Below are 27,608 nucleotides of genomic sequence, written 5' to 3'. Positions count from 1 at the left end.
CATTTATGATGAAAACTCTCAACAAAGTGGGTACAGAGGGAACATACCTTAACATAATAAAGGCCATATATGACAAACCCACAGCTAACATCATACTCAATGGTGAAAAGCTGAAAGTTTTTCCTCTAAGATCAGAAAAAGACAAGGATGCCCACTTTTACCACTTTTATTGAACATAACTCTGGAAGTCCTGGCCATAGCAATCAGACAAGAAAAAGAAATAAAAGTCATCCAAATTAGTAAGGAAGAAATAAAACTGTCACTATTTGAAGATAACATATGATACTAGAAAACCCTAAAGACTCCACCAAAAACCACCAGAACTAATAAATGAATTAAGTAAGGTTACAGGATACAAAATCAATATACAACAATCTGTTGCATTTCTATATATTAATACTGAACTAGCAGAAAATGAAACTTAAAAAATCTTATTTACAACTGCATCAAAAAGAACCAAATACAAAGGAATAAATTTAATCAAGGAGATGAAAGACCTATACTCTGAAAATTATAAGACATTGATGAAAGAAATTGAAAATGACACAAATAAATGGAAAGCTATACCGTGCTCATGGGTTGGAAGAATTAACATTGTTAAAATGTCCATACTACTCAAAGCAATCTACAGTTTCAATGCACTTCCTACCAAAATACCAATAGCATCTTTCACAGAACTAGAATAAATAATACCACAAATGATCCTGAATGGAATCACAAAGACCCTAAAGAACCAAAGCAATCTTGAGAAAGAAGAACAAAGCTGGAAGTATCACACTCCTTAATATCAAACTATACTATGAAGCTAAAGTAATAAAAATAGTATGGTACTGGCACAAAAACAGACACATATTTCATGTGAGAAATAAACTCACATGTATATGATCAACTAATTTACAACAAAAAAGGCAAGAATAGGCAATGGAGAAAAAACAGTCTCTTCAACAAATGGTGTTGGAAAAACTAGACAGCTATATGCAAAAGAGTAAAACTGGACCACTTCCTTCCACCATATACAAAATAAACTCAAAATGGACTAAAGACCTAAATCTAAGACCTGAAACCATAAAACTCCTAAAAGAAAATATAGGTAGTAAACTCTTGGACATTGGTCTTAGCAATATTTTTTTGGATCTGTCTCCTCAGGCAAAGTGCAACAAGCAAAAATAAACATGTAGAACTATACCAAACTAAAAAGCTTTTGCACAATGAAGGAAAGTATCAACAAAACTAAAAGGCAACCCACTGAATGGGAGAAGATATTTGTAATGATATATTCAATAAGGAGTTAATATCCAAACTATGCAAAGCACTCCTACAACTCAACACCAAACAAAACAAAACACAAAAACAAAACAAAACCCACAAACAGTCTAATTAAAAAATGGACAGAGAGGGGTGCCTGAGTCAGTTAAGCCTGCCTCAGTCAGTTAAGCATTTGACTCTTGATTTTGACTCAGGTCATGATCTCACGGTTCGTGGGTTTAAGCCCTGTGTCAGGGCTCTGTGCTGACAATGCAGAGCCTCCTTGAGATTCTCTCTCTCCCTCTCTTTTTGCCCCTACCCCACTCATGTGCACTCTCTCTCTCTCTCTCTCGAAAGAAATAAACATTTTTTTAAATGGGCAGAAAGTAAACATTTTTCCAAAGAAGACATGCAGATGGTCAACAGACACATGAAAAGATGTTCAACATCACTAATCATCAGGGAAATGCAAATCAAAACCACAGTGAGGTATCACCTCACACCCATCAGAATGGCTAGTATCTAAAAAACAAGAAATAACAAGTGTTGGTGAGGATGCGGAGAAAAGGGAATCCTCATGCACTATTGGTGGGAATGTAAACTGGTTCAGCCACTGTAGAAAACAATATGAAAGTTCTTCAAAACATTAAAAATAGAACTACCCTATGATCCAGTAATTACACTTCTGGGTATTTATCTGAAGAAAATTAAAACACTAATTCAAAAAGATATATGTACCCCTATGTTTATTGCAGCATTATATACATTTACATTTATTATAGCATAGGTAATATAGTCAATAATATTACAATTACTTTGTATGATGACAGATGGTAACTAGACTTATCATGGTGATATTTCATAATGTATATAAATGTCAAATCACTATGTTATACATCTGAAACTAATAGAATATTGTATGTCAACTATACTTCAATTACAAAATATTTGTGTATAATAACGTTACTCAAGGTCATTGTTCCTGATCATGTGCACAGCCCGCCCTCTAGTGTTTCTTTCTAAAACCTACCAAATTTTAAACCATACTCTTAATCTCAAAATATTAGGCTAATAGGATTAAGAACTGTGTCATCAAATTAAAAGAACCAGGCTAAATCCCTGACAGAGATGAAAATTAAATCAGAGAAAATTGAAGGCCTTTTAAGAAGCCGGTGGTAACCTCACTGGAGAAAAACTGCAAAGTTAGTGGTAAATATATATTAAAAAGTTTCATTTGGTAAAATAAGGTCTTAATAGAAAGAAGAGTTAGTTCAAATGATAGGTGTAGATATGTAAAATGGGATAGTTTTGTAACTACTAGTACCAGTGTTATTTTATTAAAAAGACAATCTAGATGTTGATTAAATAATGAAATTATTTCTTCCCAAAATAACAAATATACATAAAGCAGGTAAATATCTCTTTGGGAAGAGTTAAAATAATCTAACCTATTTGTATCTGGAATTTGTATAACAAAAGTATATCAAATTAAATTTAGAAGAACATTCATTATCTGAAAAGAAAAAAATAATTGTACATTATTCATGTATCTTGATGGGTTTCATAAGACATATAAGAAAAATCTGTGAGGTTATTTTTGCTTTCGTGAAAGAATAAGTCATAAACTACCCACGGTAAAAACTTACTTGAGCATTCAGAATTTTGGAGGAAAAAAATATCCTTCTGACATATTTTAACTAATTCTGTATTTCAGGCTGTTTCTGTTGACAAGAACATACAATGAAGTATGGATTCTATGGGGCTGTGATCCATACTATTCGATGTCTTGAAGTTCAAATACTTCAAATGATGACCTTATTTAACTGTCATAAAGAATGTAAACAAAATAGGGACTTGGGTTGTCTTTTTTTTTTTAAAATTTATATTCCAGGTCTCCTTATGTCTCAGGCATATTAGCATAACTTGTCTAAAATCATAAAGAAAAATTGACAGAAAACTGCTTGAGATCGCCATGTGTTTTCAATTGATGCTGGCAAAAACTAACCTAATGGAAGGCATTTGGTACAGGTTTATTTTTCCTTTGCAGTAACAGCAGGAACATGAAGCCATCACTCTTGGTGTTTATTGTGTATCTGCTATGGTTGGAAGGACGTCACTGCGCACCTACTTGGAAGGACAAAGCCGGTATCCATGGAAACCTGAAGGGTATGTTTGGTTTCTTTATCTGCTCTGTGTCCTGTTTGCATGTTTGCATGTGTTGCTGGCATATACAAGTGATTTACGGTTGAGAGATAACCGTATTCATTACGGCCCTCCAGTTTCACGGTAGGATGTTCTCTCAGCACTTAAACCAAGTAGACATGATGCCAAACATCTGGAATAAAAGTAGAGAATTCCAGCCGAGTATCTGAGAACGTTCACATATCCAGATGTTTGCTATCACACAGATAAAACTTGCCAACTTTCGGGCTGCATTTCTTGGTATCATCCAGATGTTTGGTGTCCTCTCGGCACAGTTTTAACGAACAGTGAAATTCTTTTCTAGCATTTGAAAAATTTAAACAATTAAAGTTATCTGTGCAGTTATTCCTGAAATAGTGAAAGAATGGGTTATAGTGACATTGAATCTGGTTAGTCTATGTTCATGAACTTGTGACCTTTGCTTGACGATATATGCTTTGGGTACTGAATACTTAGAAAAATAAATTAGTTAAAATGCTGCTTTAGGAAGGTCTATGATTAAACTCAGAAACAAAAATAAGTTCCTTTGGAAGCCACACTGACTACTGCAAAGAGAGAATGACAATGAATTTTATACCCACCAAAAGCTTATTAAAGATGTAGAAAAGAGGTGTCTGGGTGGCTCAGTCGATTGAGTGTCAGACTCTTGATTTCATCTCAGGTCATGACACCAGGGTTGCGGGATTGAACCTTGCATCGGGCTCCATGCTGAGTACGGAGCCTGTTTAGAATTCTCTCTCTCTCTCTCTCTCTCTCTCTCTCTCTCTCTCACTCTCTCACTCTCTCACTCTCTCTCTGTCTGTGCCTGGGCACCTGGCTGGTTCAGTCAGTTAAGTGTCTTGATTTTGGCTTAGGTCATGATCTCATGAGTTCGTGAGATTGAGGCCTGCATCGGGCTCTATGCTGACAGCACAGAGCCTGCTTGAGATCCTCTCTCTGCCCTTTCCCTACTTGTGCTCTTTCTCTCTCAAATTAAACAAATAAACTCAAAAAAAAAAAAAAAGGTATTCTGTCTCTCCCTGTCTCCCTCTGCTCCTCTCTCCTGCTTGCATGCTCTCTCTCCCTCTCTCTAAAATAAAAAAGTAAATACAATTTTTAAAAGGGTATGTAAGAGATGTCCAGCAGGTTATTAAAGAATCTTGTATTATATGAGATACTTTCTAGTTTTAATGCCTCCTGGGAAGGCAATTGAAGCTGAAAGAAAGGGCAATTGTTCGCTGTGTTTGAGGTTCCCATTTGGCATTTAATATAAATTGTCTGTGAAGAAAATCTGAATTTTTTTCTAATATAAACACACTTGAGTTTTAAGTGAAAGACAAAAAAAAATGGATAACTGGAAACAGGCCCTGAGTGAAAGGACAAGAATGAGGTTAAATGAACTCTGACTTGTCTAGGAGCTCAGACACGAGGAATAGAAGGTATCATCTACATGGTAGCTGTGTCCGTGGGGCAGCTAACAGCCAATCCATTGTGATCTGCTTCCAGAATTTGATGCTGCAAAAGAACAGCTAAGTCTCTATTTAAGGGACATAATGAAAACTGGTGAACTTATTGTATTCTGATACACTGCAATTTGATCAGCTCTCAAAGGGAAAAAACTGCAATGCTTCTTTTAGGTTTTCCTGAGGCTGGAGACATAGATGGAGATGAAGAAGTGAAGAAGGCTTTGATTGGCATGAAGCAGATGAAAATCATGATGGAAAGAAGAGAGGAGGAACATACCAATCTAATGAAAACCCTGAAGAAATGCAAAGAAGAAAAGCAGGTACAGTAATTGGGAATAACACCTGCTCTTAAATATAGCTAGACCATAAATACTGCATCTGTTAGTGCAGTTGATGACTTACTTATTTTCCCTAACAGTAGATTTTCTGGAGAGCAGCTCTTAGTGGATGAAAACTTCAAAGGCAGAGTGGGCCTGTGCAGGACTCCAAATCCAGGAATTTGAGGGATTCATCTCTGTTGGGGAAGTGCTACTTTCTTAAAAATACTTTATCTTTAGTCCATTCTGACTTCAGATATGGAGTCAAAAGTGTTCATGGAGTTTTTGGCTAGATCTGTGGTCTCCAAAGGTTTTTATCCCTATTACTAATATTATTCTTAGTGTTCACTCCTAAATTTATGCATATTAGTTTATTTGTAAATTAGACACACGAATTGCTACCATTAATATCTCAAGGCACAAAATAGATGTAGGATGAGGTTCATCACTAGCTAGGGTGGATGTTAAATCCATATTTCAAATAATCTGGAAAATATTTTGAAACTTTTTAGCTGATGGCCAGGTCTGATTAGATCATAGTTTTACTTTGTCATGTGACAAACAAAGAGCTTATAATGAAGACGTTTCAGCTCTGCCGCTTGCTTCTTGTCTACCTGAGCTTAAATTATTCATATTTTTTTTTAATTTTTTTTTCAACGTTTATTTAATTTTGGGACAGAGAGAGACAGAGCATGAAAGGGCAAGGGGCAGAGAGAGGGAGACACAGAATCGGAAACAGGCTCCAGGCTCTGAGCCATCAGCCCAGAGCCCGACGCGGGGCTCGAACTCACGGACCGCGAGATCGTGACCTGGCTGAAGTCGGACGCTTAACCGACTGCGCCACCCAGGCGCCCCTATTCATATTTTTTAATCTCATGGGTATTGTTTGGTTTTTATCAAGAATCTTTTGAAGACTCTTGCCCATTTGGTGAGGGCTAGCTTAGTTAAAACTAAATAATAAAACCATCTTTCACTTGAGCCCTCTAAATGGCAATTCATTGCAATCGGCTCCAAGGGAACAAAGAGAGAGGGAACCAGTGTGGATGCTCCTGGAATGTGGAGGACCCACTTCCCCATGGTCCTCTCGAGCAGTTGGTGACACGCAGTGGTCTGACATAAGCACCACAAGAGAGCACCAATGTATATAAAATAGTACATCAGCCTAATAAGTTTCTTTATTCAAATGCCTTTGCTTAATAGTTACAGTTCAAACTATATATCTTACCAATGGGAAATACACATTACAGTTGGCCTTTGAACAATGTGGGAGTAAGGGGTGCTGACCTCCAGTCGAAAATCTGCATGTAACTGTTGACTCCCCCAAAACAATTTCTAATAGCCTACTGTTGACCAGAAGCCTTACCAATTGTATAAACTCGATTAACTCATATTCTGTGTGTCGTATGCATTGTGTACTGTACTCCTACAATAAAGCTAGAGGAAAAAAAATATTAAGAATATCATAAGGAAAAGACAATACATTTATAGTACCGTCCTGTATTTATTGAAAAAAATCCACCTGTAAGTGGACCCATGCAATTCAAACCCATGTTTTTAAAGGTCAACTATATATCCAAATATCCAGAGAAGATGTTAAAAATTGTTCATATGTTACAGAATTAAGCTTAATATGTTTCTAAGTTATGAACATTGCATGGCTCACAGTTTAATAACATTAACAATGAACATAACATTCAAAACAATTCAATTATTTTTTTAAATTATTTTCAACATTACCCTTAAATCAAAGAGGAAATCAAAACTGTAACAAAATAATTTGGAAAGTATTCTAAATTTTAACATTGAGAGTAAATTACTTTAAAATTTTATTTTTAAAAATGTATAAATGTGGTAAAATACACATAACATAAAATTTACCATCTTAATTGTTTTTATGTGTATGGTAAATAGTGCTGAATACCTTCACAATTCTGTGCAATCAAGCTCCAGAATTCTTTCCATCTTGCAAAATTGAAACTTTGTACCCATTAAACAACTCCCTACTTCTCCTACCCCGCCACCTACTTCTCCTTCCCCGCCATAAATTTTTTTAATTATTATTTTTTTAAATGTTTATTTACTATCGATAGAAACAGTGAGAGCTGGGCACAGGGCGGGGAGGTTGCAGAGAGAGAGGGAGACACAAAATCCGAGGCAGGCTCCAGGCTCTGAGCTATCAGCACAGAACCCAACATGGGGCTCAAACCCACAAACCGTGAGATCATGACCTGAGCCAAAGTTGGGCGCTCAACCGACTGAGCCACCCAGGTGCCCCCTTTTTTTAAAATGTTTATGTACTTTTGATAGAGATAGGGGATCAGTTTTTAAATTAAAACTTAAAAATAAAAGTTTTAATATTTCCTCCCTACACCTATACCTATAAACATGTAAAGTTGGAGGCCACCAACTGCAGATAGCTGCTGGAATTCTTTATTTCTGAGTACAGTGGCCTCTGGGTGTCCATTGAGCCACTGGAGCAGGTCTGTGTGACAGGCTGACCCCAAAGTTATCTGTGAACCTGTCACCAGATTGGTTGATGTTACAGCCACACCTATACCCCTTGTGGCACAGGGTCCCTAGCAAGGAAAGGAGATCACTTGACTAGCAGCTGCAAACCCTCCTCCCTTTGGACAGCAAGCAAAAGATTTGAGGAAGTCAAAAATAGCTCCTTATAAGGATAATGTGAAAGCCTCTGGAGCTGGATTCTTCTGTGATGGGCTTGTGAGCTGGCCCCTGGGAATAATGACACTAGATATCATTTGCAGGCCCTTTATAAAACACATTATCATGTGTAGTAATCCTTCCAACATCTGCATAAACCATTACTTTCCCTTTACAGCTAAGGAAACTGAGGCTCATGATGTCCATGAGCGTGTTAACCCAGCGCAGTTATAAATGACCCCAGAGAAAATCAGCTGTCGGCACTGTGCCTCTGGGACCCAGTGACTTTCTGTTTTTGTCCCTTTCTCTGGCCTCCCCACAAGTTAAGGGTGTAATACTAAGAAAAGAATGCTTCAGTTAGGGGTGGGTCAAGTAAACAGATGTCAGTTTCAGTTTGCCCTCAGGAATCCCAAGAACTAGTAGGATTTTTTTCTTAAAAACCTTCTTACTATATAAACATTCATTAAATTATACTCTTAAGGTTTGAAGCCTCAAAAACTTAATTTAAAAAAAGAAAAACCAGTTTAACTCTGAGTCCCCCTCCCTAAAATTACTTTGTTTTTTTTATTTTTAAAGAAAAAAATTTTGTAACGTGTATTCATTTTTGAGAGAGACAGAGTGTGAGTGGGGGAGGGGCAGAGAGAGAGGGAGACACAGAATCCGAAGCAGGATCCAGGCTCTGAGCTGTCAACACAGAGCCTGATGCGGAGCTCAAACTTATGAACCATAGGATCATGACCTGAGCTGAAGTCACACGCCCAACTGACTGAGCCACGCAGGTACGCCCCTAAATTTAAACTGAGGATAAAGGATACTTTAGGCAAATGATGACTTAGCAAATATGGGGTTGGTGCCCCCAGTCTACCCATCCTCAGGTGACCTAGGGTCATCACAAACCCCTTCACAGCCCCTCCTTATTAATATTGAATATTATCATACCAATATAATATATAACATATAACATATAATATATAATATACAATATATAATATATATAATATATATGATATACATAATATATATAATATATATATAATTATATATAATTATATATATTATATAATAATTATATATTATAATATATAATTATATTATTATATAATTATATATAATTATATATTATATAATATAATATTAATTATATTATATATTATATAATTATATATTATATTATATAACATATAATTAATATTATATTAATATATTAATATTCAGAGAGCATCAATATATTATTTAATATAATATTAATATATTAATACAAATATTAATGATTAACAATTAATTATTAATGGTTAATAATTAATATTATATTAATATATTAATTATATATTATATAATTAACATTATAATATAATATTAATATTCATAGAGTATCAATATATTATTTAATATAATATTAATATATTAATACAAATATTAATGATTAACAATTAATTATTAATGGTTAATAATTAATATTATATTAATATATTAATATAATATTAATATTCAGAGAGCATCTGAAATTAACTGAAAGTGAGAAACTCCAGGGTGGCTTAAAGTGATTTGACCCCCACACCAAGTTTATATAGGACTTTGAAAATCTGTAAACTACAGGAATAGTCAGCAGGTAGGACATTTTAGGGGGAAACAGAAGGAATGGGCAGGGCATTTCTCCCCAGAGATCTTCCTCCATGGCAACATTACACTACCAAAACTTGGGACATGTGATTTGGTAACTGGTTTTTGTTGTGCTCTCAGAAGGAAGTGGAAGGAAATTGAGGCACACTATGTGCCTTTCTTGTTTATCTCAATACAAAACCTTAAGAGGTAAATCCTATTGCTATTCTTATTTGCTAAGAAAGATACTAAAGCTCAGAGATGTTAAGCCATTTGCACAAAGGTACACGGTGAGTGTAGTTTGGAATTGGAAATATTGGGATTTCGGTTTATGGTGACAGTGAACAAGACATTTAAAATTGGTACTGACTGGAACGCCTGGGTGGCTCAGTTGGTTGAGTGTCCAACTTCTGTCTAGGTCACGATCTCACGCTGTGAGTTCGAGCCCTGGGTCAGGCTCTGTGCTGACAGCTCTCAGCCTGGAGTCTGCTTTGGATTCTGTGTCTGCCTCTCTCTCTGCTCCTCCCCTGCTCATGCTCTGTCGTGCTCTCTCTCTCTCAAAATAAACATTTAAAAAATAAAAATAAAATAAAATAAAATAAAATAAAAATGGTACTGACTGAGGAAATGTGGGCAGTATTGTTTCCAGCCATGGTGGGGTAACTTTCTTGAGAAGTTGTAGGAACCCAAATTGATCTACAATGCCCAAGGAGACAAGGAAATCCTCAAAAGATTCTCAGTGCCCAACTAGTTCTTTGGGCTTAACATGACAGGGAAAGGTGATTTCTTTTTCTTTTCCATTAGGTAAAAATCAATACTAAATTGGTTTTAATTACAGAAACTTTGCCTCCACTGTGTGGTTTTCACTTAAGGGAGTCACTGTTAGCTCTGAGACTGTTTTATGGAGGAGTCCATTATATCCAGTCACTCCCCTGAACTAGGTCTCAGGCTTGGAGGGAGCTTGTCTTTAGAAGTCCACACTAGCAAGGAGACCAGGGGTCTAGGCAAGGGTGCTGGCCTTGGGGGAGGTCCTGGGGGCAGGGCTGAGATTCTCAGGGACAGGCTCCTTACCACCCGGCGTGGGACCTGACCACATACAGCAAGGCACCACGAGGGGGAGCACTCGGAATATAGACAAGAAGAAAGACAACCTCAAAACACTGGCATGTCTGCAATTAGAGTGTAACTGGCTGGGCAGATCTGATTTGATATACAAGAATTGCCCTTTCTTGCAATGTTTAAGAACATACAAAAATTAAAGGCAACATAAATGATGGAAATAAATTTGTCAGCTTTATAAACCTTAAAGCCCACTTTCCACATCTTCCAAGAACTATATGTGAAGACAGACAAGTAAACAGGTAAATTATAGTCATCCCCCAGAGTAGAGACCACTTCCTAATTCACCCACATCTAGTGTAATGTCTGTCCCATCACAAGTACCCAATAAATAGCTGTTGAAAGAAGGAATAAATGAATGAACAGATGGATAAGACTTTCAGTCTTCAGTAAGGATCAACCAGTGTCTTTTCGTTAAACAAATAGAAAGCATTCAGGTAGACCTGTTAACAGCTAGGGGCACAAAGAAAGAGTAAAGAAGTACATCAGAATACGCATATTTTAAAAATCAGCTAAGGTACACATAGAGTTATGAAATGGAAATAGGACGTTTGTTTCTTTTTTTAATTTTTAATTTAATTTTTTTTTAAATTTACATCCAAATTAGCATATAGTGCAACAATGATTTCAGGAGTAGATTCCTTAGTGCCCCTTACCCATTTAGCCCATCCCCCCTCCCACAACCCCTCCAGCAACCCTCAGTTTGTTCTCCATATTTATGGGTCTCTTCTGTTGTGTCCCCCTCCCTGTTTTTATATTATTTTTGTTTCCCTTCCCTTATGTTCATCTGTTTTGTCTCTTAAAGTCCTCATGTGAGTGAAGTCATATGATATTTGTCTTTCTCTGACTAATTCCACTTAACATAATACCCTCTAGTTCCATCCACGTAGTTGCAAATGGCAATATTTCATTCTTTTTGATTGCCACGTAATACTCCATTGTATATATATATTACATCTTCTTTATCTAGTCATAGGATGTGTGTTTCTACTTTTTAATTAGGAAGCCCTGAAACTCATGAATGAAGTTCAGGAACATCTGGAAGAAGAACAAAGTCTATGCCAGGTGTCTTTGACAGATTCCTGGGACGAATGCAAGTCTTGCCTGGAGAGTAACTGCATGAGATTTTACACAACCTGCCAATCTAGCTGGTCCTCTATGAAAAATACGGTAAGGGAAAAATAGAGCTCAAGGTTTCAGAATACTTAAGGTACATACTCCAGCTTAATTTTAAAAAATTAATTTATTTTACTATTTAGAATAGAAATGCCTGACCTGATATTGGCCTTTTGTGACCTAGAATCTAACATTCATGCTATGTACAAATCACCTGTGTATATTCAAATTACAAGATAAAACAGTCATTCAGTGTTCATCTCTCCCTTTAATGACACGGTGTATATCCCTCTTGGAAATATCCTGAATCTTTCTGTCTTGTATTTGTCCTTTGCGAATATGTTCCCACTAGATTGTAAGCTCTTTGAGGGCAGGGACCACATGTTAGCTGTCTTCATTTAAGCATTAGGTATCTAATAAATGTTTGCTGAATTGCATTCTAAATAATAGTATTATAGTCTCTGATTTCAACCTGCTTTAATTTTTTCCCTGGAGGCCAAACATTTGAAGACATCCTCTGCCTCCTGAATCTCTCCTTCAATAGGCTTGCCCTCTTACAGCAACACACACATATGCACACATTCATGCCCTCTTTAACCATATCTATGCATTCCCTATAGGACTGGCATGTTTGTTTGTTTTGTCCCCTTTGGCTATCTGTCTGGGCAGAGGGAATCACAGAGGGTGGTGACCTGAATAGGATAAGCTCTGCCCCATAAAAGTCTCCTATTCTATTGGCCTGAATTTCTCTTCCCATTTGAGACGTGAGCTGAATATGAAATGCAATGAAATTTCCCTCTCTATATTACAGCATGCACTACTTACAGTAGGCTCCTGGCTTGGCAATGCCATACCCAGTTATAGAGGGAGCAACCCCTAGGACAATTCATTTGCCAAGTTAATTTGCCTCCACTGTTAATTGCATCTGCTCTATTTTCATAGCCATTGTCACTCTCCAATATACCGGAAAACAGTGGAATGAGCACTGGCTGGAAGTCAGAGATTTGGGAACCATTCCTGTCTGTGCCAGTTGTGTGACTTTATGAAAATTTCTTGGGGCTTTGAAGTTTGTTTTTGTGGATGGATTCAGGCAAATACAAGCTGGCAGAGAGAGGGACAGACAATCCACCCAGATTACTTTTTTTTTTCAAGTTTATTCATTTTGAGAGAGAAAGAGAAAGAAAGAGAGAGAGACAGAATCCCAAGGAGGTTCCATGTGGTCAGCATGGAACCTGACACGGGACTTGATCTCACAAGCTATGAGATCATGATCTGAGCCAAAATCAAGAACTGGACACTTTACTGATTGAGCCACCCAGGGGTCCCAACTCCCACCCAGGCCCCCACCCAGATTACTTTTTGAGAAAGGCAAGAATAATATAAGAATTTCTGGGGATTTCTTTGAACAGCATTGGGATGCTACATCTGTGATGTCTGATAGTTGGTATGCTCCATAGCTTTCAACATGGCCACAGTGCTACCATATAAGGACAATTGTGTTCTAGCACAAACCTGGAAGTCATATGGATGTAGGGCATGGTGTGACTGCTGGAAAATATTCTCCCACTGAGTGTAAAATTCTACAATTAGAGATTCATTTCTTTGACGCTAGCCAAAGAGGGCTTTGATCACTACTAATATGTAACCATCCCTAAGTAGCCTATTTAACTCTATCAGGCATCTATAATTCAGTATGAATATGTTTATCTTTTCCTTTCCATGGACTAATTTATGAGACAAGAAAGAGAAGACCATAAAGTCACTAACAACATTATGCTAAAGGAAACAAACAAACAAACAAAAAAACCCAAAAAACGAAAAAAACCCCAAACCAAAAAACCCTAAGACAGAGATGAAAGGCAAGAGCTTTTTTCACAGTTTTGGGGCAACCTACATAGTACCCTTTAAACCTTGACATGCCAGCCTCTGCCGCTACATCAGGCTGTGGCTTGCCAACAATATTAAAAACTTGGCCTTTGGTAGGCAAACATAAACAAGGAAGAATTTCAGATCCTATTTCCACAAACAAAGTCAAAGTTATAAGAGTGTTAATAAATTATCTTAAAAAATGAGTCACCTTTTCCTACCTTGCCCAGAATTATTTTTGATTTGGAATGACCACAGCAAGTTGACTTTAAAATGTACAATAAGAAATGGTCCATGTCAATTGTCCTTCCATTTAAAAAAAATAATAAAGTTGATTTTTAAAAAAGAAACAGTCTAGAAAGAAAATTAATCTCTTATTCCATTTCTATCCTCCACCTCACCCCACAGGTCGAACAGTTTTTCAGGAAGATGTATCAATACTTGTTTCCTTTCCATGAAGATAATCAAAAAGATCTCCCTGTCAGTGAAAAATTCATTGAGGAGGACGCACAAGTGGCCCAAATAGAGAATGTATTCAGCCAGCTGACCGTGGATGTGAGATTTCTCTTTAACAGGAGTCTTAACGTCTTCAAACAGATGCAGCAAGAATTTGACCAGGCTTTTCAATCATATTTCATGTCAGATACAAACTCCACGCAGCCTAGCTTTCTTCCGGTTTTATCCAAAGAACCAGAGAAAAAAATGGATCCTGTGCAAAGTTGGGACATTCCCAGCTTCTTCCAGCTGTTTTGTAATTTCAGCCTCTCTGTTTATCACAGTATCAGCACGGCAGTCACCGAGACGCTGAATGCAATAGCAGATTTACCAAAGCAAGACAAAGGCAAGTATTAAAAGATGATTTTTACTTAGATGTCAATACTAAGGTCAAGCTTTGTTTATCTTTGGAAATGGTAGACATTTCTAAGTCATTGTACAATGTTTCTTAGAGTGACAATTTATGGATAATTGACGTTTCAGAGCCTCTTAGAGAAAGCTTCGAAGTCTGCCAAACACCATCCCTCTTCCGTCATTGTCAATAGCCCCGTGGGGCTGTTCTGTCTTTTTAAAGCAAGTTTTCAAAGCTGATAAGGAAAATGCTAGCAGGGTGAGAAAGTTGAACAAAATGGTTGCCCCCTTTATCAAAACTTGTGTATATATGCTCTGCTCTATTCTGCCTGAACATCACGGGGCTTCTTTAAAATCAGTCTAGACTCCTCAACTCACAGTTTGGGAAGAAGCCTAGTGTCACATATAACCAGTGCCCTCCATAGTGCCCTCCATAGCCTCCTCTGCATCACTGCTGTAATCCTTTAAATCATAACATTTATGCACAAAGCCATAGAAGATGCTTATAGAGAAACCCAAAGCTACATAATCAGAATTTCTGTAAAGGATAAGAATTGCCTTCTACCAATACCAAACATGCCCCAAGATAGACCATGTTGGAAACAAAATGCTGCAGTGTGTCTTCAGACAGAAGGAGGTGCCTTCCTTGGGTTTCTGTGGAGTGGCTGGGACACAGCATCTTAGAAATGAGAGCTGCTGGGTGGGCCAAGGTAGGGTTTACATTCCCTTAGATTTATGTCTTATGGACCACAGAGCCACATGAAAGAATGCACCCCTCTGGCATGAAAAATAAAGCGAGCTCCTTCTAGAGGCTCCTTCTGCCATTTGTGACAACATGGATGAACCTGGAGGACATTACGCTAAGTGAAACAAGCCACACACAGAAGGACAAATAGTACATGATACTGCTTAGATGAGGAATCTAAAACAGTCAAAGTCATGGAAGCAAAGAGTAGAATGATGTTCCTGGGAGCTGAGTGGAGGGGGACATGGGGAGATGTCAGTCAGAGAGCAAAAAACTTCTGTTACATAAGATGAGTGAGTCCTAAACATACAAGTCCAACTGTGCAGAATAGTGCCTATTGTTAAACACACTGCACTGTATACTTGAAAATTGGCTAAGAGGGTAGATCTTATGTTAAGCATCGTTAATAATAATAATGACAATAATAATAAATAAATAAGAGGGCAGGAGGACATTTTTGGAAGTGATGGATAGGTTTATGGCATAGATTGTGGTGCCAGTTTCATGAGTTTATACTTCTCTCCAGACTCTTCAAGTTGTATGTGTTAATCACGCAGAGCTTTTTGTATGTAGAAAGAAATGGGCTCCTTCTAGCTATTTTCCAGTTATATCAGCTGTAGCTGGCAACATCTGAATCAAATTCTCAAAATTGCCATGACATGGCATCACTGGTCTCTATACAGAAGAGTATAGAGCTACCTCACAGTACCAGAAACCAAAGCCAAAAAACAATACATGACATCCTTCCCGTCCCATTGTTCCATGAGTAGAGAACAGCCATCATTACTGGAATCATTGCTGGGTTCTATTTCAGGGTCTGGAGGACTTTTCTTGTAAGTCAGGTGTTTTCTCTGGTATTCTATTCTGAGGTCCCAAATTCACCAATATTCAGGAAAAGCATCAAGGCAGTAGACTAAATATATCAATGCTAGAGTGATATTAAGTAATTTTTGCCTGAACTTTTAAATAGATATCATTGTTTGTGTTCATTAGAACAAAATAGTGCCCCTCCCCCATCTTTCACATTGTGTGCATCCTTATATGTGGATGCACATCCTTATACATGTGCAGAGGAGTATATAGTGATTCATTTGCACTGAAATCTAAATAACTTTCCAATCACTACAACCCCTTCCCACCCCACCAAGTAAGAATATAGGTTTCCACCAGTTCTGCCCCAGCTTCCACTCCATTCACACATACCCTGCTCAGCTGGCCCTCTGCACAACCCCCACCTTGGTGATAACCGGCATATCCAGAGCCTCCTGTAATGCAAACGTAACATAAATGCAAGTATGAAAAACAAAAACAAAAGGGCCTGTGATACACCTTTCAACTCTTCTTTCTCTGCTATCCCTACCCTACCTGACAGCACAGAGCTAGCTCAACAGAAGAGACATTCTCTTCTCGGATAAGCACATGCAGACTATCTATCAAAAATAGTCAGAGAGGGGCCATAGGGTATTTGCAAGTGATTTCCATCACTTTTCTGGACAGGTGGTAGGTGAGGAATAAACCTAATGTGCCTGCACAGTCTGCCTAATGAGAAGACATTTTGAGCTTTGTCCCTGTGTAGACAGAATAATAGCTGCCCAAAGATATCTACACCCTAATCTGCAGGACCTGTGAATATGTTGTGTTATGTGGCAAGGGGAAAGTAAGGTTGTAGATGGAATTGAGGTGCTGGTCAGCTGATCTTAAAACGGGGAGATTATCCTGAATTATCCACGTGGCTACGAGGGTTCTTCAAAGTGGGAAAGAGGGGCACCTGGGTGGCTCAGTCGGCTAAGCGTCTCTTAATTTCAGCTCAGGTCATGAACCCATGGTTCACGAGAGCCAGCCCCACGTCAGGCTCCACGCTGAGCATAGAGCCTGTTTGGGATGGTCTCTCTCCCCCTCTGTCTGCCCCTCCCTGCTCACATGCAAGTTTTTTTTCTCTCTCAAAAAAACTAATAAACATTTTTTAAAAAGGGGAAGAGGGAGGCAGAACAAAACCCATAGAGATGGTACTATGAGAAGGCCCCTACTTTGCTGCCTTTGAAGGTAGAGAAAGAGGGCCATGAAGTAAGGACTATAGTTGGCCTCTAGAAATTGGAAAGGCAAGGAAATAGATTCTCCCCTAGAGCCTCCAGAAAAAAAAAATCCCCTGCCAGCACCTTGATTTTAGGCCAGTGAGACCCATTTCAAACTTCTGACCCACAGAACCAGAACATTTGTACTATTTCAAGCCACTACATTTGTGGTATTCTGTTACAACAGCAACAGGAAATGAATACAAGCCTCTTGTCAATTACCATGGCCAACATTGCCTGAGTGAGCACTGTGTATCTGGCAACCTTCATGGATGGGTTTTATTTGTCATGATTGTCCTAAGTGCTAAAATTAGAAAAGTAGCTAAAATTGAATAATGAACACCATTAAAAGGAAAGAGGCAGCAATAAAAATTCTGAAATATTTTGGTTATTAGTATTTTTTTCTTTGATTGAGTATGATTTCATTTTTGTCTCCATATGAGAGAATTTCTTTCCTACCTCAATCTTTCTAGACCTAAGTTCCTACTGAAAGAGAATAAAATAGCTCTTGCAGTTGTCCTCACTTGCCTCATGAATCCCTGGCAAGGATAGATGGCATTGAATGAAACTGTGTGGTGCAGTAGCCTGATGCAATGCTGGTTGCTGGGAGATATGAGCTCTAATCCCACATTGGAGAGTGTTGCTGCCTTTAATTTTCCCTCTGACTGGGGTGGGGAGACAGGCAAGTGGGGAGAGGAGATGGTTGCTATGAGTGACAGCACTGGAAGTAGCTGCCTAGAAGGGTCTAGAGCTCAGTGATGGGTTACTGTCATGCCATGGCACAGAATGAGGAACTGGTATCACATGGACCTGGAATTTGCCATCCCCAATCTACACACCAGGTGTTCAACTAGATGCTGGGAATAAGACCATGATTATGACACAGCTCCCTGACTCTTAGGAGCTCAGTCCAGAGAAAGGAAAACAGATCAGTGGACAACTACAAGACCATTGTAACTGAAATGACAGAAAAAGGTATGGAAGAATGACATGATTCAAATGATAAGACCAAATCCCTTCCCTCAACGGGCTCAGGGTCTAACAGAGAAGGTAAAAAAGCAAACAGTACATGAAGCAGAGACAAGCTCTACAGTAGAACTCCTCAGTGACTACAGGGGACCGTTCAGGAAGGCAGCTGAGAAGAAATGACTTCCTATTCAACAAAAGGAGATGGTTGCCTTATACACCACATGATGTAACCAATGCCTCAGAGGTTTTTAAGCAACAGATTTCACAATTTATCTTAAAATGAAATGTTTTGTTTTAAAATGTTGATGATTCAATATAGGAGAAAATCATTGGGTTGTAAATTAGTAATAAATGTTTCCTAATGTGAAACATTCAGTTGAGAACTGTCAATTTTCTGTTGGATTTACTTCTTTTTCACGTCATCATTTTCATATGGATTATTAGTTCTTCCAGAAAAAAAAAGGGTTTCTCAAAAGTTGACCTGATTTAGATGTTTTCCTAAATTCTTGATCCATTGTTTATAACATCATATATATGAAATGCAAAAGGAATAGTAATAAAGTAAATGCCTACCACCCAGTATTAGAAATAGATATTCCCAGTGCCTTTGAAACTCCAATGTATTTCCCAATTTTGGCTTTAAAAGATTAAAATAATTATTAGAAAATTTTTAAAAATGTGTAATATTTATTTATTTCTGAGACAGAGAAAGACGTACAGACAGATGGACAGACAGAGTGTGAGTTGGGGAGGGGCAGAGAGCAAGGAGACACAGAATCCGAAGTAGGCTCCAGGCTCTGAGCTGTTGACAGAGTCTGACGCAGGGCTCGAATTCACAAACCGTGAGATCATGACCTGAGTCAAAGTTGGACACTTAACTGACCAAGTCACCTAGGAGCCCCCAGAAAAATTTTTAAATAGAAAGAAATCCAAAGAGAAAAGCAGCTTACAACTCCCTATTTAGTTAATCCATCGACATCAGAAATAAAAATAATAAAAGTAAGACACACTAAATTTAAAATAATTCAAATATAGGGGTGCCTGGGTGGCTCAGTCGGTTAAGTGTCTGACTCTTGATTTTGGCTCAGGTCATGATCTCACAGGTTTGTGAAATGGAGCCCCACATCAGGCTCTGTGCTGACAGCGCAAAGCCTGCTTAGGATTCTGTCTCTCCCTTTCTCTCTCTGCCCTTCCCCCGCTTACACTCTCTCTTTCTCTAAAAAATAAATCAACATTTTTTTAAAAATTAAAAAATAATTCAAATATATAAAAGAACAAAACAAATGAAAGCTGCCCTCTCACATCCCATCAAGTATGTCTTCCCAAAGATTCCTCATAATTCCCTCCAGAAAATAAAACCATATGCATTAACCTTTCTGAAGGAGGAGTGTACAAATAATAATGAATAATAATAATAGTAATGTGATTGTTGGATTAAAGAATATGTGCAATTTTAAATAGATGTCAAATTGTCCTAGCAAATGGTTGCAACAATGGACCTTCCTATGATTGAATATGGAAAGATTTTGAAAGAACTGGTAAGACAAAGAAATGACATCTAGTCCATGCCTTTAAAATGCAGACTCTAATGACATTAATGTGTAAACACTATGTTACCTGCAGACTCTAACCATGGAAGCCTGAGTTCAGAGATGTTGCCTGTGCAGAACAGGGGACCGTGTGCAGAACTTGGCCAGAATTTGTCAGAATGTTTCCAGTTTCATGCAAGATGCCAAAAATGTCAGGATTACCTGTGGGAAGGTAAATAATCATTATTTTCTCAAGGTTTCAATAGTATCCTGGTCAGAGGTCAAAATCACACTTTTGCAAGCATCATGGATTCATTTATTTTCCTTCAAGCACTTTTTATGCATGTTTATTTCCATCTAGGGGTGCTCAGCATAGTTTTATAAGCTTTTATTATTCAAAAGTAGGTCAACTCGCTTTTTTCCTTATTTAAAATTCCCTCCTGTTCCTGTGAAACTTTTTGGGGTTAAAGACAGAGAAACACTAATGTGTGCAAAAGAGAAGTAGGAGCAAATTAAGGCACTCTTTCCTTTTTACCACAAGGAAAAAAAATCCCACCACGGAAGCAATCTTCCCATTGTGTAAGCAAATTGTTAGCCACGTGAGTTTTTGTTTTTACATTTTTTTTCTTAAGTTTATTTATTTATTTATTTAGAGAGAGCTCAAGCAGGGGAGGAGCAGAGAGAGAGAATCCCAGGCATGCTCCATGCTGTCAGCAGGAAGAGCCCCATATGGGTTCCATCTCATGGAGAGAGAGATCATGACCTGAGCTGAGATCAAGGGTCAGGTGCTTAACAGACTGAGCCACCCAGGCGCCCCAACTGAGTTTTATTTTTAAGTGGCATTAACTCTTTCCAGCTGGTGGGTAAATCACTAATTAGAATTTAAATATGTAAAGTGGCTCCTCATACAGTCTTTCCCCTCCCAGACCTAGCAAAGAGTGACCTTCGGTTCCTTCCCCAGGTGAGAAATCCTTCTCTTGCCTGGCAGCCCCCCTTCTCCCACCCTTCCCTTAGCTAAAGTCACTCCTCCCACCTGCTAGGGCCCCAACACATTTTCTTACAAAAGCCACGAGATTTCAATTCCTGTGTTTCTGCATTTCACCTCGCTAAAGGAAGGAAATTCTAAAAAGCAAGGTTGAATAGAAACTGGACCTTTCTGTTATTTCTCCTGAATTGTGAATTGAGTGACTCTGCATCTCTGTTTCATCATTTGGAGAATGGCAATAATATATCTATTTTATACGGGTGTTTTGCAGATTAAATAAAATGGCTGACATACTAATGATTTTCATTATTCAAGTCTTTGCTTTTTAAGTCACAGTTATAAGGTTGCATACAGAAACAGAAGTTTTTTTATAACAGAAAAATTTACACAAATACACTGCCTGCCTACAAAAATAGTCTCACGCAAACATCCCATCTATGTATCATTAACTTCCTTTCAACCAGTTAAGAACTTTTATGAATAATCTCTCTCTATCATAAAATAATACAGAAGATGGGAGGGGGGATTGGAGGAAGGTGGCCAATAGATACAAACTTCCAGTTATGACATAAATAGGTGCTAAGCATGTAACCTTCAACATGATGACTACAGCTAACATTGCTGTGTGATGTATAGGAAAGTTGGTAAGAGAGGAGATCCTAACAGTTCTCATCACAAGGAGAAATTTTGTTTTCTTTTTGTTGTATCTATATGATATGATGGATGTTAACTCAACCTATTACAATAAGTATTTCACAACATATGTAAATCAGACCATCATACTTTACACCTTATACTTCTATCTGTCAGTTACTTCTCAATAAAACTGGAAAAAATACAGAAGAAATCAGATTATATAATACAAATGTCTCAGATATCAATATACATCAGACAATGCATCAGATATGGTACAAATCAGGTAATATAGAATACATGCAATGTGTTTGAAAAAATTTGTTTTTAATTTTAAGTAGACTCCACACCCAGTGTGGAGCTTGAACTCAAGACTCTGAGATTAAGAGTTGTGTGTTCTACCAACTGAGCCAGACAGGTACCCTGAATACATGCCATGTTAATCGACTGCTGCATAGGTAAAACATCAAGGAAAGAATGTTCTAATGTGCTCCCATGTAACTTAAAACTTTTATTATAAAATGCATTCTGTTATAAATGTACAAAGAGTAAAAGAACAAAAACCCAAGTGCCTACATCCTGGATTAAGAAATAAAACATCACCAAAATAGATGAAACTCCCTCTGTGATCTTCCAAATCACATCCTCTTTATCTCCTCAAAAGGAAACTATTTTGAATTTAGTGTTTATTATTTCTTTTCTCTTCTTTATACTCTTATCACATGTATATATATATAATACACACAGCATATTTGGCAATGAGTTACATGTTTTTAACTTATATTGTCAAAGTATCATTTTTAACTTTAAAACTATGACTCGTACAAATATAAAATGAGCACATGTCAAGATTAATTTATCCCATTAATGAGGGAATCAGCAAAGTATTAAAGCTGTTACAAAGGAGTACAGGACAGACTGAAGTATTTACAGTCAAAGATAGAATGTTGAAGTCAGATTGCAAAATTAGATATAATTTTGCCCTAAACTATGCCCTAAAGGGCATAAAACTATGCCCTAAAGGGCAATAAAACTATAAGTTTTGCAGTTATGTTTTCTATCAGACCAAAATAATTTATATCTCTACTGGACAAAAACATTTGCAACTTTCAATCTAGGATGTTCTCTGGCCCTGAGCAACACTAAGTAGTAAATCCAACAAAAGATCATTTCTTTAGAGAATCAAAGAATCTGTAGGTAGGCAGGCCTTTTAGGCAATGTTTTACATGACATTAAAAAGGTATGCAGCCATTTTTTTTTTTTTTCTTTTTAATTTGAGAGAGGACGCAAACATGAGCCGGGGAGAGGGACAGAGGGAGAGAGAGGGAGAGAATATGAGAGAGAGAGAGAGAGAGAGAGAGAGAGAGAATCTTAAGCAGGCTTTATGACCTGAGCTGAAATCAAGAGTCAGATGCTCAACCGACTGAGCCATCCAGGTGCCCCAACATGCAGCCATTCTTCTGCCTTGTTTCCAAATTTTGGATACTTTTTCTTAACAGTGTAAATATATTGCTTATGTATTCTTTTGCAGCTTGGTTATACAGTATAGTTTGGGACAGTTAGCCATATGAATACATGTTCTGATTCATTAATTCACTGATGTGTTGGTCTCTGTAGGCATATCACAATTTACCCATTCTCCTTAAGTGTATTTAAGTTGCTTCCATGTTTTTCTATTACAAACAACCCTTCTACATTTTGTCAAACAATAATTTTGCCTCTTTAATCAATATTTGATTCTTTCCTTGTTCTAAGACTATGTACATAGCTATAATTATAGATATAAGATCTTATAAATCTTATAATAAATAAATCTTATATTTGATAAATATTTTCCAAGAGATCATAAATCTTTTTGTTTTTCCACTATTTACCATACATTTTTGTCCTGATTTTAATTTTTTATTTTTACAATAGATGATCCTTTTTTAATATTTATTTATTTTTGAGAAAGAGAGAGAGCATGAGCGGGTTAGGGGCAGAGAGAGAGGGAGAGAGAGAATCCCAAACGAGTTCCGTGCTATCAGTGCAGAGTCCTACACGGGGCTTGAACTCACAAACCGTGAGATCCTGACCCCAGCCAAAATCAAGAGTTGGCTGCTTAACCAACTGAGCCACCCTGGTGCCCCTGGCCTTGATTGTAAACAGATTTTCTGTAAGTGACTATTTTCCTCTTTTTCCATATCAATTACTGGTACTGTATATAACAATTCAAAATAGTAGTTTCCTTTTGAGAGAACAGAGAGGTTTTAATGTGGAAGGGGCACAATGGGAGTTTCACGTATTTAGGTAATATTTTATTTCTTAATATAGTTGGTAGCCACATGGGAATTATACCAAAGAACTTCTGTGTCCTGCCCACTTTGTTAAATGACCATATAACTATCAATTAAATTAGATCTCCTTTGAATGTGACATAGGCAGTATTAATGATTACTTAAGAACAATAGGCATAAATTGAGACCTCTCCTAGGCAGAAGGGAATGTATGTATCGTAGATTAAAAACAAAAAGGCCACAGCATTTTGTGGTTTCTGCCATCAAGAGATAGTCTGCTTTTCTAGTCCATGAATCTGGGCTTGGCCATGGGTCTGTCCTTAGTGAATGAGACATTGGCAAATGTGACCAAAGTGCAGACTTGAAACATGCTTGTAAATTAAAGCTTGTCCTTCCTCTCTTGCAGTTGGAAACCTATCTACCATATGAACATTTGTGTATCTCCTTTGGAGAAATGCCTATTCAAATCCTTTGCCCATATTTTAATTTTATTATTTTTTTAATGTTTATTTATTTGAGAGAGAAAGAGGAAAAGAGAGGAAGAGAGAGAGAGAGAGAGAGAGAGAGAGAGAGAACATGATTGGGGGAAGGGCAGAGAGAAAGGGAGAGACAGAATCCCAAGCAGGCTCCATGCTGTCAGTGCAGAGCTGGATGCAAACTGTGAGATCATGAGCTGAACCGAAATCAAGAGTTGGCTACTTAACCAACAGAGCCACCCAGTTGCCCCATGTTATTATTTTTTTTTATTGTTGAGTTGTAAGAGTTCTTAATATATTCTAGATACTAAACCCACATCAGATATATTATTCACAAATATTTTCTCCCATGTGCTGCCTTTTTACTTTTGGAATGGTGCCCTTTGAAATATGATAATATTCCATTTTGATAAAGTCTAATTTGTCTATTTCTTTTTTTCTATTTTTGTATTTTGATGCCATATCTAAGAAACCATTGCCTAATCCAAGATCCCATAGATTTATACTTACGTTTCACCTAACAGACTTACATATTTAGTTCATATGTTTAGGTCTCTGATACTTTTTTTTTTTTAACGTTTATTCATTTTTGAGAGTCAGAGAGAGACAGAGCATGAGCAGGGAAGGGGCAGAGAGAGAGGGAGACACAGAATCCGAAGCAGGCTCCAGGCTCTGAGCTGTCAGCACAGAGCCCCATGCGGGACTCAAACTCACAAACTGTGAGATCATGACCTGAGCTGAAGTCGGACGCTTAACCAACTGAGCCACCCAGGCGCCCCCTGATACATTTTGAGTTCGTTTTTGTATATGGTGTGAGGGAGGAGTCTAACTTCTTTCTTTCATAGTTGGATATCCAGTTATCTCAGTTCTACTTCTTGAAAAGACTGTTCTTTTCCCCATAGAATTATCTTGGCATCTTTGTTGAAAATCCATTGACAGCAAATGTAGGGTTTATTTCTGGACTCTCAATTCTATTCCATTGATCCGTATGTCTGTCCGAAGCCAATACCACACTGTTTTGACAGTTGTACTGTGTAAGCCAATACCACACTGTTTTGACAGTTGTACTGTGTAGTTTTGAAATTAGGAAGTGTGATGGTCCAACTTTGTTCTTCGTTTTCAAGATTCTTTTGGTTATCCTGGGCCCTTTGCCTTTCTATATAAATTTTGGGATCAGCTTGCCAATTTCTGCAGAAAGGAAATTTGGCAATCTATAGATCAATTTGTGGAGTATTGCCGTTCTAACAATATTAAGTCTTCCAATCCATCAGCGTGTCTTTCCATTTATTTAAATCTTCTCTAATTTCTTTCAAAGATGTTTTTTAGTTTTCAGTTACAAGTCCTCCACTTAAAATTTTTTTCATGAGCATTCCCTCTCTCTCTGGCCTCCCCCGCTCATCCTCTGTGTGTGTGTCTCTTAAAAAGGGTGGGGGGGGGGGTGCCTGGGTGGCTCAGTGGGTTACGTGTCCGACTTGGGCTCAGGTCATGATCTCACCGTTCATGAGTTTGAGCCCCACATCAGGCTCTGAGCTGCCAGCTCAGCCTGAAGCCTACTTCAGATTCTGTGTCTCCCTTTCTGCCCTCCCCTGCTCATGCTCTGTCTCTCTCTGTCTTTCTCTCTCAAAAATAAACATTAAAAAATTAAAAAAAATTTTTTTTCATAAGCAATTTGTTCTTTTTGATGCTATTGTGAATGCAGTTGTTTTCTTAATTTCAGTTTTGGTTTGTTCATAGTATATAGAATACAACTGATTTTTATATATTGATCTTGTATTCTGCAACCTTGCTGAACTGTTTATTAGTTTTTATAGTTTTCTGTGTGTATGTATTCCTAGGACTTTCTACATACAAGATCATGTCATCTGTGAATATAGTTTTACTTTTTCCTTTCCTGTGTGATTGTATTTTGCATGAAGTTTCACCTTTGTTCCATGAGAATCTTCTTTCCTGGTGATCTCTTAAAGAGGAAATGAGTGTCCCTTTGTAGAATTCTGCTTGCCTAAATCATGAGGAAAATCACCACCTTCTTCCCCCATAATTAAAATCTATATATTTATATTACTATTCTAAAAGTTAACAACTCTGAAGTTGCACATTAAGACATTTTAAAAGAATATCTGAATCTCCTTTGAAATGTATACTATATCTTAACTGTAACTCCCTTTGTTTTCAAAATGTTTTCGTGAATCACTTTTCAAAAGTATGCTGTTAAAAGTTGGTTTCCTTATAAGTACAAGGGTCTCCCCCTCCTAAAGATCTCAAAATGATTTCTGAAAAAGTATGAGATGCCAGGGAATCTCGTGTTATATTTTAAGTATCAAAAAGAAACCTACAAATTGATGTATAAGACCTCAGATGAGGTAATCACCCAGCTCTGGTTGGTGAATTCTCTCCTACCCCTATTTGCCTGAAGGCATGGCTTTTTAGTAAACAGGAAAAGACACAGTGTAGAAAGTCTGTGGTCTTTTTCCATAACAACAACCTCTTACGGTCCCAAATGCCCTAACACAGACTCATCCATAGTCTGCAGATAATCTTTACACAATATCAAACAAGTTGCTCATCAGCACAGCTATGTTAATTCCTATAATCCTGTTTCAGTTCAGATGGGCTGTTGTGCAATATAGCACAGAGCTGCAGAATCTCAGTGGCTTGTAAGCACAAAGGTTTATTTCTCACTCTGTGCTGTGTCAATTACAGTTTGAGTGGAAGGCCTGATACCTCCACTATATGGAAGAGAACTAGTTCTGCCATCAGGGGAAGGGGAACATGATAAATCCTTAACTGTTCTTTAGGCTTCCTCCAGAAGTGAGACACATCACTTTGAAGATGGCCACACTCAACTTCAAGGTGGCAGGGAGGCCCAGTCTCCCATGTGTCCCAATCAGAATATCAGTGAGTCGTCCAAATGACCTTCAGAGACATTACAAAAAAGGAGGAAAAGGAAAAGGAACATTTGCTAAATCACCAATATGTGACTGTCTTGTGATCAAGCACTTTACAGTGTTATTTCATTCAGAACCATTTTACCTAATTGAAAACTCACTCAAGATCAAAAGCCTGGAAATAGAAAGCTTAAGGGCTGGGATTTAAACCCACACCACCCAACTCCAAATTTCATGGGCATTTTCCTTTACCATGTTACATTCTTCTTTGCTAGATTGTCCCGATGTACCTGAACTGCACACAAAAGTAGATGAGGCCCTCAGATTGGTCAACGTGTCCCATGAGCAATATGCCCAGATTCTCCAGATGACCCAGCATCACCTGGAGGACACCACATATCTGATGGAGAAGATGAGAGAGCAATTTGGCTGGGTGACTGAACTGGCAAACCAGACCCCAGGAACTGAGAGCACCTTCAACTCCATAAAGGTAATGGAGAGACCCAAGAACAGATATGGAGATTACATGTGCATACATTGATATTTTTTTCTGTTAATTCACTTATTAAGTACATCTGCATTTGAAAACAAGCTGTAGGAGGATATTCATATTTCCATCATG

At 37.7% G+C, this 27,608-nt stretch overlaps 1 protein-coding gene across 1 annotated transcript in view; it reads left to right on the top strand.

The window, feature by feature from the left end:
- The first annotated feature begins 3,305 nt into the window (after positions 1-3,305).
- CLUL1 (clusterin like 1) overlaps positions 3,306-27,608 on the top strand; it is a 29,771-nt gene continuing 5,468 nt past the window's right edge. The window contains exons 1-6 of the mRNA XM_047828384.1: positions 3,306-3,411; positions 5,064-5,212; positions 11,591-11,758; positions 13,979-14,411; positions 19,826-19,963; positions 27,262-27,476. Coding sequence (XP_047684340.1) covers positions 3,306-3,411; positions 5,064-5,212; positions 11,591-11,758; positions 13,979-14,411; positions 19,826-19,963; positions 27,262-27,476 — 1,209 coding nt within the window. The remainder of the gene's footprint in view (positions 3,412-5,063; positions 5,213-11,590; positions 11,759-13,978; positions 14,412-19,825; positions 19,964-27,261; positions 27,477-27,608) is intronic.

The sequence above is a fragment of the Prionailurus viverrinus genome, chromosome D3, assembly GCF_022837055.1.
Source record: "Prionailurus viverrinus isolate Anna chromosome D3, UM_Priviv_1.0, whole genome shotgun sequence".
Lineage (NCBI taxonomy): Eukaryota > Metazoa > Chordata > Mammalia > Carnivora > Felidae > Prionailurus > Prionailurus viverrinus.
The sequence above is the reverse complement of the archived record's forward strand: the minus strand, read 5'-3'. Positions and strand labels throughout refer to the sequence as shown.